Genomic DNA, 16,375 nt, shown 5'->3' on the forward strand with positions numbered 1-16,375 from the left:
ATTCAATATTTCTCAGTTGAGAATTCTTTGTTTAGCTCTGCTCCCCATTTTTAATAGGGTTATTTGATTCTCTGGAATCTAACTTCTTGAGTTCTTTGTGTATATTGGACATTAGCCCTCTATTGGATGTAGGATTGGTAAAGATCTTTTCCCAGTGTGTTGGTTGCCATTTTGGCCTACCGACAGTGTCCTTTGTCTTACAGAAGCTTTGCAATTTTTTGAAGTCCCATTTGTCGATTCTTGATCTTACAGCATATGCCATTGGTGTTTATTTAGTTCAGGAAATTTTCCCCTGTGCCTATGTGTTCAAGGCTCTTCCCCACTTTTTCTTCTATTAGTTTGAGTGTTATCTGGTTTTATGTGGAGGTGCTTGATCCACTTGTGCTTGAGTTTTGTACAAGGTGATAAGAATGTATTAATTTGCATTCTTCTACATGCTGACCATCAGTTGAACCAGCACCATTTGTTGAAAATGGTGTTTTGCTTTTTTTTTTTTTTTAAACACTGTATGGTTTTAGCTCCTTTGTCAAAGATCAAGTGACCATAAGGATGTGGGTTCATTTCCGCATCTTCAATTCTATTCCATTGATTTACCTGCCTGTCTCTGTACCAATACCATATAGTTTTCATTACTATTGCTGTGTAATACAGCCTTAGGTCAGGGATGGTGATTCCCCAGGAAGTTCTTTTATTGTTGAGGGTAGTTTTCGCTACCCTGGGTTTTTTGTTAATCCAAATGAATTTGCAAATTGCTCTTTCTAACTCTATGAAGAATTGAGTTGAAATTTTGATGAGGATTGCATTGAATCTGTATATTACTTTTGGAAAAATGGCCATCTTTACTATATTAATCCTGCCAATCCATGAACATGGAGGATCTTTCCATCTTCTGAGATCTTCTTCAACTTCTTTCTTCAGAGACTTGAAGTTCTTGTCATACAGATCTTTCGTTTGCTTGGTTAGAGTCACACCAATGTATTTTATATCGGTTGTGACTATTGTGAAGGGTGTCATTTCCCTAACTTCCTTCTCAGCCTGTTTATCCTTTGAGTAGAGGACAGCTATTGATTTGTTTGAGTGAATTTTATAACCAGTCACTTTGCTTAAGCTGTTTATCAGGTTTATGAATTCTATGTTATACAGACAGAAGAGTCTTGCTCCATGGTGTTTTCTTGTGCATTGGTGATACTATAAGTATGGCAGTGTATTAAACAAAAGGTCTTACCTTCTAATTGACTGGGAATTTTCCTGAACCTCACAATGAGAGTGAATGCAACTTTAGGAAATTTCAGATTTAAACATGCTATCCCACTGTGCACTTAACTTGGTGGTTTGACATACTTTTCAGGGAATAAGGTAAAAACAAAAGGTATTTTCCTTGGTTTTACTTGCTATCAACTTACAAAGCCTAACATGGTATATAGCTACAGTTGTAATTCATGTACTTTTCCAAGTCCCACCCAGAAACTGCATGAGTATCATTTGCTGAAAGCATGAAATTCAGAGGCTTAAAGCAACCTTCTAAAATTAATATGCCATTATGGATATCGGTTAATAAACAGTAATGTTTGTGAGTATTTGATTTGATCAATTGAAGCCAGTGGCTTCATCCTTTGTAAAACTGTTAAAGATTTCTACACAGTATCCCATTCCATACCCATGTGATGTTTTCCCTGATGTTCCATAAAGACGGTAAAGCTGTTTCTTTAGTCCAGCCAGGAAAATACAATCAGAGAAGAGAGTGAAACAATCAGAGTACACAGATAGACACATACACAGAGACAGAAGGCAGAAACACAGGAGAGAAACACAAGACAGCCTTCAGGCAGTTACAGATTCAAAGGTAGGCAATAGATAGAGGATTGAAAGCACAGGGAACATAAATTAGAGAATTGCAATTTGGACTTATCTTTAGTTAAGTTGTTCTGAGGTAAAGGCTTCCATTTCTTTCCTTAACTCAGATTCATTATTAATTACCAATATGTTTAATCAATTCTCAAATGGAAGATCTATTAGCTGGTGACATGTCTTTTTTTGGATAAGCATAGTATGCGGAAGAATAAAACTACAATGGGAAACAAGTCTCCCTGCCATCTTATAAAGTTTCCATGGCCTCAGGAATCTGTACTTTAAGGACAGATGCCCAGTTCTGGCCTTCTGTTTTTGAGCTCTCACCTTCATCCTGAGCTGCAATTCATTTAATGTGTCACAATCATCACAACAGGTTTTGAACCTCAGAATTCACCTGAGAAACCTGGGCCTCATTATAGTCATGAAAAGAGTTGATTTCCCAGGTGGAATCTCTAGAGACTTGGGTAATGCTGGAATCTTCTTCCCTAGCTTATGCAGACATGCATGTGTGTACAGAGAAAATTATACAGAACAACCAAGAAACCATCTGTGAACAAATGGCTGAACAGTGTCGACTGTATTGTAGTTCTATCTCGAGTTTCCTTCCTCTCTCTCTCTCTCTCTCTCTCTCTCTCTCTCTCTCTCTCTATCTCTCTTTCTTTCATCTTTCTTTCTTTCTTTTCTTTTTTTTTGAAAAAAATCTAGACAGATTTCTATAGAAGTTTCTCTATTTTACCTCTCCATTCAAGCAGTAAATAATCTTGTTCCTTAATCTAACATTTTTTTTAATTCCTAATTTTCTTTGCCTGAGTCATCCAACTCCTTAACCCTTATTCAAGCCTGATATTCTATCTCCCACAGGTTCTCTATGAGTTGTTATTATTTGCCTTGCTGAATTTTCTTTCCAGGGTTTTTATGTTTTATTATTTTTTTCATGTTTCCAACCACTTTTTGAACTCAGCTTTCATACCCTATATTGTTGTCCTCTTGTCCTTCAGGCATCTGCTTTTTTTTTTTTTTTTTTTTTTTTTTTTCTTGCCCGGGAACCATTTTGTTCCTCTCTACTTCAAGTTGATTTACATGGTCTACAGGATTTGATCTCTTTGATCATACCTCTGGTTTTACAGTTCTGTGTCTTGGATATCCTGTAAATTGCCTTCATTAGGGAATACATAAATGTTTGTGGTTTGAGCCAAGGGCATTTGATGTTTGTTTTACATTGTTTTGGGAATTTGAACTGAGCATCAGAGTTCAGAGGGATTGCTCTCTTTGTGCATTTTTAACCTAGGGTGCTAGACTGGCAATGTGAGAAGTTAGGTAGGATAACAGGGTTCTGAAGAGTTCAGAACACAGGTGCAGTGTCCTACTACATCGAGTTCTGGTCTAGTCTGGCAGCAAAATCTTCGGGAAGCTGTGCGGGGTAGGACCTGGGCATCCTGACAGCTGCAGTTGTGTGGAAGGCAGCCTGCAACAGAGTTGGGGGAGTGGTTCCGATCTGGAGCGGGGGCACACCTGCCTGATCCGAGGAGTTTAAGAAAAAGACAAAATAAAAACAAGTGAACCATCAATCAAACACACAAGCACAGAAAAATTCAAACCAACAACAAGAACAACAAATCTGTGAAGAATTGGGAAGCTAATTAATTAAAAGGTCCCGAAGTATGTGGGATCAAAAGAGTCATGTAACAGGAAGCTGCTGAATATTGGGCGGGACCAGAAGGGGTTGCTTGGAGGAACCTGGCTGAAGTGACAGGAAGTTCCACCATTCCAGTGTTCTCGTGATATCTTGGATGCCTCGTGGTCGGTGAGTCCTTGTGGAAGACTCGTCCTGAGTATTTGGGATACCTGAAATCTTGTCAAGCTGCAGTTGCTTTGCTGGCTTTCTAGAATATTCAGCAGCTTGTCCAGTCACCTGCCAGGTCAGAGGAGCTGCTGTGGTGAGAAAAGTTCAGGAGCAGAACCGGGGTGTGGGTCAGGGCTGCATTTTCTGTGGTTGCTCTCTCAATTCTGTTGTGCATATCCTACCATTGTCAGGAAGTTTGAAATTCTATGAACTCAGGATTATGGTAATGCTTTAATTAATTTTATGGTTGCCAGCATATGTTTCTAAAATAACAGTGTACGTCCTTTGCAGTATCTGCAGTTTGTAAATGGGAAGTTCTCCTTGCTAAAGCCTTAATTAAGCTCCTGGAATTCAAATTTTCCCACGTTTCTAAAGTACTCTGTTCCTCCTTTTGCCAGTTTATTTCCCTTTCTCGAGGGGATTGATAAGGCATCCTGAGAGAGCATATGAGGACCAGTGCAGATTTGATTGATGTAGAAAATACAGGCTGTCAAGCACCATCATATGGATGTAAATATTAACCTTCACTGAGTAAAGTTATACTCCTCATTAATTTTACAATGAGGTGTGTGCAGACTTTGATGTAAACACAGCATTCAGAAATATGTCGTCATTGGCTTAGCTATTAAGATTGCAGCTTAGGTTTGAGTGAAAAATTAAGAAAGACATGGAGCATGGTTTTGATGTTGAGAAGATACTTTGAAGGTTCTGTTAACCCTGAGTGTCAACAGGGAAAAAACAATTCCACTCTGAGCGCAAGCATTTTTAAATATTACGTCCTATCCAAGAGATGGACTTTGAACAGTTGCTACAGGGGATTGTGTAGACCAGTGTAGTTTCCAGTGAGGCTTTATTATTTTCCTAAGACTTGCAACTGGAAGCTTTCTAGGAAGATACTTGTTTCTTGGGCAGCTGGTACTTAATTTTTGACTTTTCAGCCTGGAGGAGAAAGCTGTCAGAGTTATCTGTTTGGATCCAGACTGAACCAGGATGTGTGTTTTCTGAGACAAGAGTATCTTAAAGGAAAGGAAGACAGAGGGGTTGGCTTAGAGGGAACCAGGAGCCTAGAAAGTACCTAAACAACAAGGTATGCATTGAAATGTTAAAAAGACACCACAGTTAGCCATTCCTCCTGAATTCCTTTGAATCCCTCCAGGTTCAGCCCAGGATGCTGTAAGAGGATGGTATCAGGCTAAGATATTTTTCTAAGTAGAAAACTTTCTATAGGTTAAGACAGAATTAGACAGCATCTTTTGAATAACTAAGATTGCTCACTTTCATAAGAAAAATGATTCCTTGGTTCGTAGAAAGCACTCTGCCCATGCACATCCCTGGTTTGTTGAGTTCTGCTGTGTGCACCAGTTGCAGGTATGGGAATGCTTAGACACTTCATGCAGGGAGTTTTTTCTGAGACTTCTTGTGGAGAAGTTCAACAGTCTCGATTCTGTGGGTCACAGTAATTCTCTTGTAGTCTTCCTTAGTCCTCCTCAGTGTTGCTTTAAAAAGGACTCTATGTGTGTTAACTGTGTGAATGACTTTCACATCTCATAGAGTAAAGTGAAATGCTCAGAGGAAAAAGGACCCCAGTGCAGAGGAATGTTGGATGGGGGCGGTAAGGAGGAGTAGATGGAGGGGGACACCCTTTTCGAGGAGGGGGAGTAGATAGGGGTCTTATGTGCAGGAAACCTAGAAATAGAATAACATTTGAAATGTAAATAAAGAAATATATCCAATAAAAAAAGAAGAAAAGGAGACATTTTCATGATATCTTTTCTTTCTTTCATGTTTATCCTTTTCTCTGGTGTTGGCATATTAGATTTTTTTTTTCTGTTTTGGCTTTTCTTTTGCTTGTTTGCTTCTCTTTGTCCTTTTGTTTGTTTATTTGTTTTTTCTCTTGCAGATATTATAAAGTTCCTAGAGTTTACTGGAAGCTGTGCTGTCTAAATCCCCTAGTGCTTACACTTTTAGGTGAATGGCCTTTGCACATGAAGTACCCTTGAGCATGTGTACAGTTACGTTCTCTTCCTTCTCTGTCCCATCCCTTGTTGTTCATGTTCCCTTTCCTTCCCTTTCTCCAACAGCTGGCCATTTACTCAGCACTCTCTGAATTCTCAATTTCCCTTTACAAACCATGTTTGAGTCAGGCTGAAAGCACCTCCATGCTCCTTGTAGACAGAATTATTTAAATGCATTTCCAGTATTTCTACATATAGGAGTGTAGCAGTTGTAAATTCCCTGTTTGGCCTTTCCTTTTAGAGTGACTTTTGACCCTCTTCCAGGGCCATCTTTGTATTTCCTTTGTAGGCTGACCTCAGTATAAACCAGTAAAGTTTCTGTTACCTACTTGTCACTATTACAGTGGCAGTCATCCATTGTCACACAGGTTCGTGTTTCACCACAAGGCATCAGCATCTAGAGAAAGCCATAAGGACTCGTTATACTCAGCAGTCTACAGAGCACTTTTTAGCAGTTTGTAGTCTACACCAACATATGCAAGACTCTTTTAGCCACGGGGTGTTCTTCTGACTTCTCAGATTATTCTTTAGGAATATATAAAATGCAGTGATATTTTCTGGTATTTTTCTATAGATTATTAACTGCATTATACAATTGGAGTATTCTCTTGGGATATTTATAGTTCTTGAGTTGAAGAATTATGTTTTTTTTAATATTCATTAATCATCTTTATTTTTTCCTCCCTGATCATAACCAATAACAACTTACCACCCTAGTTGGTGACAACTATAACCTATCAAATGATCAAAACCATCCACCCTAATTTAAAGGACTGGGATGATGGTCTTCTTTTTTTCTTTATTAACTTGGGTATTTCTTATTTACATTTCGATTGTTATTCCCTTTCTGGTTTGTGGGCCAACATCCCCCTAACCCCTCCCCCTCCTGTTCTCTATGGGTGTTCTGCTCCCCATCCTCCCCCCATTACTGCCCTCCCTCCAACAATCACATTCACTTGGGGTTCAGTCTTGGAAGGACCAAGGGCTTCCCCTACCACTGGTGCTCTTATTAGGCTATACTCTGCAGCCATTGAAAGACCCCCAGAGCGGGGAGACCCTCACTCAAGTCTCGGGATGATGCGACCCCCCAAGAACTCACGTGAGACCGTCCTTGCTGTAATAAACATGAGGTTTATTGATAGGAACCAGTGCACTGGGGTCGAGACTCGTATCCCACGCAGGGGCAGTGGAGTTCGACCCCGAAAGGCTGGGAGAAAGGGTATTTAAAGGGAGAAACCACAACCCGAGCGGGCAGGGATGGTGTCATTGGAAAGTGTCGAGAATACTAATGAAAAATCACAAGGAGGAGCTTCCTGTTTCTCAAGATTGTTAAACTTTATGGTCCATCAGTTCCTGGGAGGAGCTTCCTGCTTCTCAAGATTGTTCTCTAAGGGCCTTATCGTAAGTCCTTTTATCTAGTTCCTGGGAGAGCAGGCTCAAGAAATGTGACCTTTTACCTACAGGTAGAGGGCAGGGTCTGGAATTTGAGGTATTTAGGGCTTTCTTAAACTTCTGACTTCTTAGCTGCATTTTTTATTCTTTCACCATAAGTGACTTTCTACCATCCTCCTTGATTTTGTTTTCACATTACAAAGATCAACTACCATAAAACATGTACTTCTTATAGTCTTGTGAACTTATACACCAGTCCTGTTAGCAATCTGCATGTGGGTCTGAAACATGTAAATCCATCAACATGCAAATTCCTGGAACTGTAATAAAAGTTAACCAAACATTTAGAATATTGGAAAACAACTGGCTTAAAGTTTTAATATAAGGAAATTCCATTTAAAGACATTCTTGGCTTTAATTGCAATATTCTACATATTAATCCATTCATGTGGGTAGCAAGGGGTCAAAATCAGTGCATACAAATGTGTGCATGGGAGTTAGAAAACAAGACCGTATTGATAGGAGAAGTAAATTGGAAATATAAGTTTTATCTCATGTAAAATCGAAAGCCTTTTTAGATGATGATGAAAATTGACAGCTTACTATTTTGCAAAAAACAAAAAAAAAAACCAAAAAAAACCATATTTCTCAGATAGAAACTTTGTACTCCAAGACAACAGGACACACATGGAAAATAGGTATACTGTGTCAGCCTGGTAGAATGAAGAAGAATCTCATCAACGTGTATTCTAGTGTGATGGCTGATGAAACACCATTCACTTCTCGGCATCAATCATGGTAGCCACTAGCCATTTTTCCATGACTCTAGACCCAGGGAGATAAGTTCTCAGTAAAACCCTGAGTAATTGTGTTTTACAGCAGGTATTCATGTGCTCTGTGTTTGTGCCTGGTGCCTGCTGACGTTAAAATAGACCTCAGATTGTACTCCTATTCCCTACACACTAAGTATGTGACTCCATGCTCACAATTCTGTAGAAATAATAAACATATTTGGCAGATAGAACCTTTGTACTTCTAGACAGCAGGACACACATGGAAAATAGATATCCTGTATCTGCCTGGTAGAATGAACAGGAATCTCATCAAAGTCTCATATATTGTATTCTAGTGTGATGGCTAATGAAACACAATTCAATTCTGTGCATTAATCCTGGTAGCCACTAGCCATTTGTCCTTCACTTTAGACCCAGGGAGATAAGTTCTCAGTAATAACCCTGAGTAACCGTGTTTTACAGCAGGTATTCATGTGCTCTGTGTTTGTGCCTGGTGCCTGCTGATGTTAAAATAGACCTCAGATTATACTCATATTCCCTACACACTAAATATGTGACTCCATGCTCACATGTCTGTGGAAATGTTGACAAGATTCCTCATATTTTGTTTGTAATGTCCTTCTATGTGGTTTAGCATTGTCCGTAACTACGTTGTATTAATTTCATCTTTGTAGTTTTCAAACCTGGTTGTGAAATTTCAAGAACACTTCCAATATTTGAATCTGGGAAAAGAACACAAAAAGAATGAGTGTGGCTCCGGTAAACACTCTACAGGTCGGTATGCTGTCCACATTTCTTTGGAAAATCCCCTTTTTATTCTAACCATTAAATAGTTTTATTATCTATATGTGGTAATATTATCTTAACTTGTTTTCTTCTTTTCTTTAGAATGAAGAATGGTTTATCTACTCTTTGTTTCCTGTTCTACCAAACTATCTATTACATAGGGACATACTGAAAGGTTCTGATGATGTTTCTACATTTCTTTTTTATTGGTTATTGTATTTATTTACATTCTAATGTTTTCCCAATTCCCAGTTCCCTTTTTTCAGCTAAACTTCTATCCCTACCCCCTTCCTATGTGAGGATGCTCCCCCACTCTCAGAACTACTGCTGTCTGTCTTTCCTAGCATCATCCTATCCTGGGATATCCAGCCTCCTCATGGACCTCCCCTCACATTAATGCCAGATAAGAAAATCTTCTGCTACATATGCTGCTTGGGACTTGGGTCCCTCCATACTATTTGGTTGCTAGTTTAGTCTCTGGGAGCTCTGGGGTGTCTGGTTAGTTAATACTGTTGTCCTACCTATGGGGTTGCAATCCCCTTCAGCTACTTCAGTCCTTCATCTAACTCTTCCATTGGGGTCTACTTGCTCAGTCCAGTGGTTCGCTGTGAGCATCAGATACACATCTGTTTTGGTCAGACTGTGCCAGAGCTTCTCAGTGAATAGCTCTACCAGTTTCCTGACAGCATGGCTTCTTGGCATCAGGAATACCGTTGTGTAGAGATGGGATGGATCCCTAGTTGGGTAGTCTTGGGATGGCCTTTTCTTCAGTATCTGTTCCACTCTTTGTCCTTTCTTTTCATTTCAACAGGAACCTTTCTGGGTTAATATTGTAGAGATTGGTGGGTGACCCCATCCTAGGACTAGGAACTGTGCCTCTCCAGCGGATATGGTTACTACAGTTTCTCTCTCCCCTTTATTGTGTATTTCAGCTCACAAAATCTCTGTTGTGTCCTGGGGTCCTCTTGCTTCTTGGGTATCTGGGACTTTAATGGCTACCTCCACTTTCCCAGCCTCCACTTCTATACACATCTGTTAAATTTCCTATTCTCTGTATATCTCCCAGGTCTTCTCCCATAATTGATCCTTCGCTCCCTTTCCCCTCACACTCCTCTCTCCCTCTTAAGTCCCTCCTTCCTTTTCCCTTCTGTGATTTTTCTGTCACTCCTTTTAAGTAGGACTGAAGCATTCATGGTTTGGGCAGAAACATCCATGGTTTGGGCTTCCTGTTCACCTTTATAAGGTCTGTGAGCTTTATTATGGGTATTTATTACTTTTAGTCAATATCTACTCATCAGTGGGTTCATGACATGTGTGTTCTTGTGTGAATAGTTACCTCACTCAGGATGATATTTTCGCATTCCAATAGCTAAGTCATATTCCATTGTGTAAATGTACCATATTTCCTGTATCCATTCCACCTCGGAGGGACATCTAGATTGTTTACAGCTTCTGCCTATTATAAATAAGGCTGCTATGAACATAATGAAACATTTATCTTTGCTGTATGTTGGACCATCTTTTAGGCATGCCCAGGAATGATATAGATGGGTCCTCAGGTAGAACTATTTCCACTTTTCTGAGGAGCCACCATACTTTTCCAGAGTGGTTGTAACAGCTTGCAATTGCACCAGCAGTGGAGGAGTTTTCCCCTTTGTCCACATACTAGCGATCATATGCTTCACCTGAGGTATTGATCCTAGCCATTCTGACTCCTGTGAGGTAGAGTCTAAGGATCGTTAATTTGTGTTTCCCTGATGACTAAGGATGGGAACATTTCTTGAGGATCTTCTTAGCTATTCCAGATCCCTTACTTGAGAATTCTTTGTTTACCTTTGTACCCCATATTTTAATAAGGTTATCTGATTCTCTGTAGCCTGCCTTTTTGAGTTCTCTGTATATATTGGATATCAGCCCTCTGTTAGATATAGGCTTGGTAGAGATCTTTCCAGTCTGTAGGTTGCTGTTTCGTCCTCTTATCTGTTTCCTTTGCCTTTCAGAAACTTTTCAATTTTATGAAGTTCCATTTGTCATTAGTTGATCTTAGAGCCTGAGCCATTGGTATTCTGTTCAGGAAATTTTCCCATTTGCTGGTGTATTTGAGGACTTTTCCCACTTCCTCTTGCATTAGATTCAATCTATCCGGTCTTATGTGAAAGTCCTAGAAGAATTTGCACTTGAGCTTTGTATAAGCAAAAAAGAATGGATTGCATTATTCTAAATGGAGACTGCCACTTGAACCAGAGCCATTTGTTGAATATCTTGATTGTTTTCCACTGGATGGTTTGGCTTCTTAGTTAAAGATCAGATGACTGTAGGTGTATGGGTTTATTTCTGCTTCTTCAATTCTATCTCATTAATCTACCTGCATGTGTCTTTAGCAAAACCATACCTTTCTTTTTTACTACTATTGCTCTGTAGTAGAACTTGTGGTCAGGGATGGTGATTACCCCTGAAATCCTCATATTGTTAAGAATAATTTTCCCTATGCTGGGGTTTTTGCTATTCCAGATGTATTTGAGAATTACATTTTCTATCCCTCTGAAAACTTGCATTGGAAGTAGACTCCTTTTGATAAGATGGCCATTTTTCCTCTGTTAATCCTAATGATCCCTGAGCCTGGGATATCTTTCCATCTTCTACAGTCTTCTTGTAATTCTTTGTTCTGAAATTTTGTTATTTCTCTATTTTCAATTCTGATCTCAATTTGGATACTGCCTCTAAATCCTCTGGTTAGTCTGGCTAAGGATATATCCGTCTTGTTATTTTTCTCAAAGAAGCAACTCTTGGTTTTGTTGATTCTTTGTATACTTCTCCTGGTTTCTTCTCAGTTAATTTTATCCCCGAGTTTGATTATTTCCTGCAGGCTACTCATCTTAAGTGCAATTATGTTCTCTCTGTTCTAGAACTTTCAGGTACCCTTTTATGCTGCTAGTGTATGATCTCAGCAATTTCTTTATTGAGGCACTCAGAGCTCTGAATTTTTCTGTTAGCAGTGCTTTCATTGTACCCCATAAGTTGGGGTATGTTGTTTCTTCATTTTCATGAAATTCTAAAATGTCTTTAATTTCTTTTTGTTTTTCCCTGACCAAGTTATCATTGCGAAGAGAACTATTCAGCTTCCACGTGTATGTGTGCTTCCTCTTGTTTTTATTGAAGACCAACATTAGTCTTTTGTGATATGATAGGAGGTCTGGAATTATTTCAATCTTTTGGTATCGATTGAGGCTTGTTTTGTATCTGATTATATGGTAGTTTTAGCGATGGTACTGTGAGGTCCTGGAAACAAGGTATATTTTGTTTTAGGATGAAATGTTAGATATTAAATCTATGTGATTCATAAGTTCTGTTATGTTCACTCTGTCTCTGTTTAGTTTCTGTTTCCATGATCTGTCCATTTGTGAGAGTGGGTGTTGAAGTCTCCTAGTATTATTGTGTGAGGATCAATGTGTGCTTTCTGCTTCAGTAACATTTCTTTTATAAATGTGTCCTTTTGGAGCATATATGTTCAGGATTGAAAGTTCATCTTGGTATTTTTTCTCTTTGATGAGTGTGAAGTATCCTTCCTTATATTTTTTTGATAACTTTTGGATGAAAGCAGTTTTATTTGATATTAGAGTTGTGCTCCAGCTTTGTTTTGTGGGACTATTTGCTTGGGAAGTTTCTTTCTAATTTTGTTCTCTTCCTTTCCTTAGAGGAAAGAATTGTTTATCTGTTCTCTTTCCTCGTCCTCAAAGTGATGTTATACATAGGGAAAAACTGAAGGGTTGTGATCATGTTTGTTTCTTTCCAATATTTTCCTCTTTAAGTATGTAAGTGTTCATCTGCATGGTTTTACGTACACTGAATGATAAATTATGCCTCTAGGTCCCTGAGTTCCACACCAAACTCTTGTGTTTGAAGTCACAGCCAGTGTCTATATCTCTTAATCATTTTTTCATGCCCCAGGTTTATATTTCTGATGCTCATTTGTAATAGAAATAGTATGTAACCTAAATATCATAGTTTTGAAAAGCAAGAAAGAATTTTACATAACACTTTTCTGTGCATGTGGCCATTTGGATACTTGAATGAGGATATTTTCCAAAGAAAAGAAAATAATGCTAAAATTACAACAACGAAATTTTCAATTAAGTCATTGCCATGAGGAATAATATATTCCATATTTATGAAAATGTAGCATAATTATCCCTCCATTAAAAAAGCTTTAATCAAAGAAAATTATTCTACCACATCAAAATGCATTGTGACATAGAGCATTCATTTTAACATCCATATCTAAGTATTCTTTTGTGAAAGATCATATGAAACTCATGAAATCTGTATTATATATATTGCCTGTGCCAGGTTTTATCGAACTTTGAATAATTTAATTCCCTGTAGTAGTGTTTTTCTTGGTTGTGTATATATTTACATAAAATAGTTTTCCTCAGTATTTGATTCCATGTGTCACTTGGAATGTTTAATATATGTTCTGACGTTGCCCTCCTTTTTCTGTTTATTCTTCCTGCCAGAGGTTTTCAGCAGAGATTATTGGATTTTAAAGAACTGAGTATAAAATCCGTTTTGTAGTACCATGTGGTTGCGTGCAAACAAATTTCATAATAGAGGACTTTAAAAGATAATGTACAATCCAAGCTGCTCAAAAAAATTCAAATGTACTGACGTTACCTTTGCTGCTAAGGTCTCAAAAAACCACAGAAAATTCATGAATGTCAGAGCCTTCATACATGAGAGCATTATTGTAAATCATTCCGTAGATTATCTATGGAAGAGCAGCAGTTCATAACTTTTGACTCATATCCACGAAACTTTGAAACTATATTTGTCCTTCAATATTTTCCTTTCCTAATGTATGTAACAAAGTATCTCCAATTCTTTAGCAGTATTTATTGATATACGAAAGCAATTTTGTACAGTAGGAAATCAGTACTTTTCTATTACAGGGTTTCTTAACCTTTCAGGATGTGGCTCCAGAGTTCACACTAGAGGAATGGGAAAGTCTCAGTTTTTCTCAGCGGGCACTGTACATGGATGTGATTTTGGAGACTTACAACAATCTATTGTCTGTGGGTAAGAATGCACTTTTTGTCTAATTCCTGATTCATACTTTTAATTTTCCTACATGGTATTTATGTAAACTTTCTGAAATACACAAGTACAAGTACAAGGGAATTTTTCTTAGAATGATAATTTTTTAATGGTATTTTCATTACATTTCTCTGCTTTCTTTAGTAGAGTTACCAGTGTTATATTGTCTGAGATCTTTCAGTACCTCTTATCTAGCTTTAAATGCAAGATTCTGATTAAAAACAATATAATGCTCAGAACAAGGAATTATATTTCTGGACAGGTAATATTCGGAGCACATTATATTTTATTGCAGTAATCTCTTTACTTACTTATAATTTTTAATATTGTAAAATGTTTTAAGTAGATATTGAGTTGTCAGTTTGGAGAATTTTAATTTTGATTATTTATTTGCATTTTGATATATGGTCTCGGAGTTTAGTGCTCATACAGCATGTACTTTATCCTCAGCATTTTGGAAGGTGACAAAAGCACATGTATAGGATTGATTTATGATTATGAATTTGTAGCTGACCACAGCTATACAAAGTCACTTTGAATCAAATTATAATCAAAAGTTAAGAGATATGTTATTCAGAGAGCTACTTTGTGTATGTTCAATACTGATTGATGATTTTTTGTCTCTCCTGCTAGGTATAATTTTTAAGATAATATTTTGAAGTGTATTGTCATTCCTTTCAGTTGATGTAGATCAGAATTGAGATACCTCTGAGGATCCAAGTCATGATTATGAAAAGAGTAAAATCAATTTTTACCAGATAATTCGGCAAACACCCATTATTGAATCTCTCCCCAGTGCAGTAATCCCTGTCATCCCTAATTGCACTTTTATTTTTCAGTAAATCATCTGATAAGTGGAAAACATGGGAAGGTCTTGGAACAAGACACAGAGTGCATTGTCCATGAGCATGTGAATATCCAAGAGAAGTTTTGTAAATGGGATAAGATTAGCAAAATGACTCTTGAATCCACCCAAAGTACCCCTTATAAAACTCATCTCCGAGATCCCTCCCTTCAATCTTCAAACCTGAAAAGACATAGAGATGGGAAAATGAGAGAAGTTTACAAATATAACGACTGTGTACAGTTTTCAAATGAATATGCTATCATTGGTGTAATTCCCAAAATCGACATAGAGAACAAAGAATATAAAAATACAGAATTTGATAACGATTTTGTCTTTAAACATAAACTGATGCTGAAACAAGACATTAATGGTAAGAACCTTCACCAATGTAATGAATGTAAGAAATGCTTTACCAGAAAAGAGAATCTTCATTTGCATCAGAGAATTCATACAGGAGAGAAACCTTACAAATGCAGTGAATGTGACAAATGCTTTGGCCACAAACTTAATCTGAGAATTCATCAGAGAATTCATGCAGGAGAGAAACCATACAAATGCAGTGAATGTGATAAATACTTTGGCCACAAACTTAATCTGAGAATTCATCAGAGAATTCATACAGGAGAGAAACCATACAAATGTGGCAAATGTGAAAAATGCTTTTGCCAAAAATCCCATCTTAATAGTCATCAGAGAGTTCATACAGGAGATAAACCTTACAAATGCAGTGAATGTGACAAAAGCTTTGTCCACAAACTTAATCTGAGAATTCATCAGAGAATTCATACAGGAGAGAAACCATACAAATGTAGCGAATGTGACAAATGCTTTATCCATCAGGTTCGTCTGAGAATTCATCAGAGAATTCATACAGGAGATAAACCTTACAAATGCAGTGAATGTGACAAATGCTTTGGCCAAAAATCCCATCTTAGTAGTCATCAGAGAGTTCATACAGGAGAGAAACCTTTCAAATGCAGTGAATGTGACAAATGCTTTGGCCAAAAATCCCATCTTAGTAGTCATCAGAGAGTTCATACAGGAGAAAAACCTTTCAAATGTAATCAGTGTGACAAATACTTTTCCCGAGAAGCCTATCTTAGTATTCATCAGAGAATTCATACTGGAGAGAAACCTTACACATGCAATGAGTGTGACAAATGCTTTACTGAAAAAGGCACTCTAAGAAACCATATGAAAATTCATACCGGAGAGAAACCTTACAAATGCAGTGAATGTGACAAATGCTTTGGCTACAAAGGTAGTCTGAGAATTCATGAGAGAATTCATTCAGGAGAGAAACCTTACAAGTGCAGTGAATGTGACAAAAGCTTTACAAATAGTAACAGTCTTAGAAAGCACCAGACCACTCATATAGATGAGAAAGTTTAGAATTTGCAGTGAATGAGAAAATCCTTTACCAAGGATTGTCATTTTAGAATTTTCCATAAAATATATACATGAGAGAAATTCTTCAAATTCAGTGATGTAGTATAAATTTTTTACTTTTGCTCTATCTCTTAGGATTCCACAGACAATACATATAGAAGAGAAACTTCACAAATGCCCTGTCTACAGAAATTATCTTTGACTTCATCTTATGTTAAAAATCATCTGTACATTTATAGTGAGGAAAGTGTTTCCACCAGGAAAAAAAGTGCCTTGTGTTTTAAATAGGCTCTATTCTTTACAATACTTGAGGTTCTACACTATGGAATTTTATGAGTACAGAAAACTTGTGAAAACCTTCATGCCT

At 37.6% G+C, this 16,375-nt stretch overlaps 1 protein-coding gene across 1 annotated transcript; it reads left to right on the plus strand.

Annotated features, from left to right (window-relative positions):
- The first annotated feature begins 8,639 nt into the window (after nucleotides 1–8,639).
- On the plus strand, nucleotides 8,640–15,889 carry Rex2l5 (reduced expression 2 like 5). Its single transcript, XM_087551710.1, is given in 5 exon segments — nucleotides 8,640–8,669; nucleotides 13,628–13,754; nucleotides 14,612–14,749; nucleotides 15,077–15,837; nucleotides 15,839–15,889. Coding segments are annotated over 5 exon segments (1,107 nt in total).
- Nucleotides 15,890–16,375: the final 486 nt, after the last annotated feature.

The sequence above is a fragment of the Rattus norvegicus genome, chromosome 5, assembly GCF_021556685.1.
Source record: "Rattus norvegicus strain SHRSP/BbbUtx chromosome 5, alternate assembly SHRSP_T2T, whole genome shotgun sequence".
Lineage (NCBI taxonomy): Eukaryota > Metazoa > Chordata > Mammalia > Rodentia > Muridae > Rattus > Rattus norvegicus.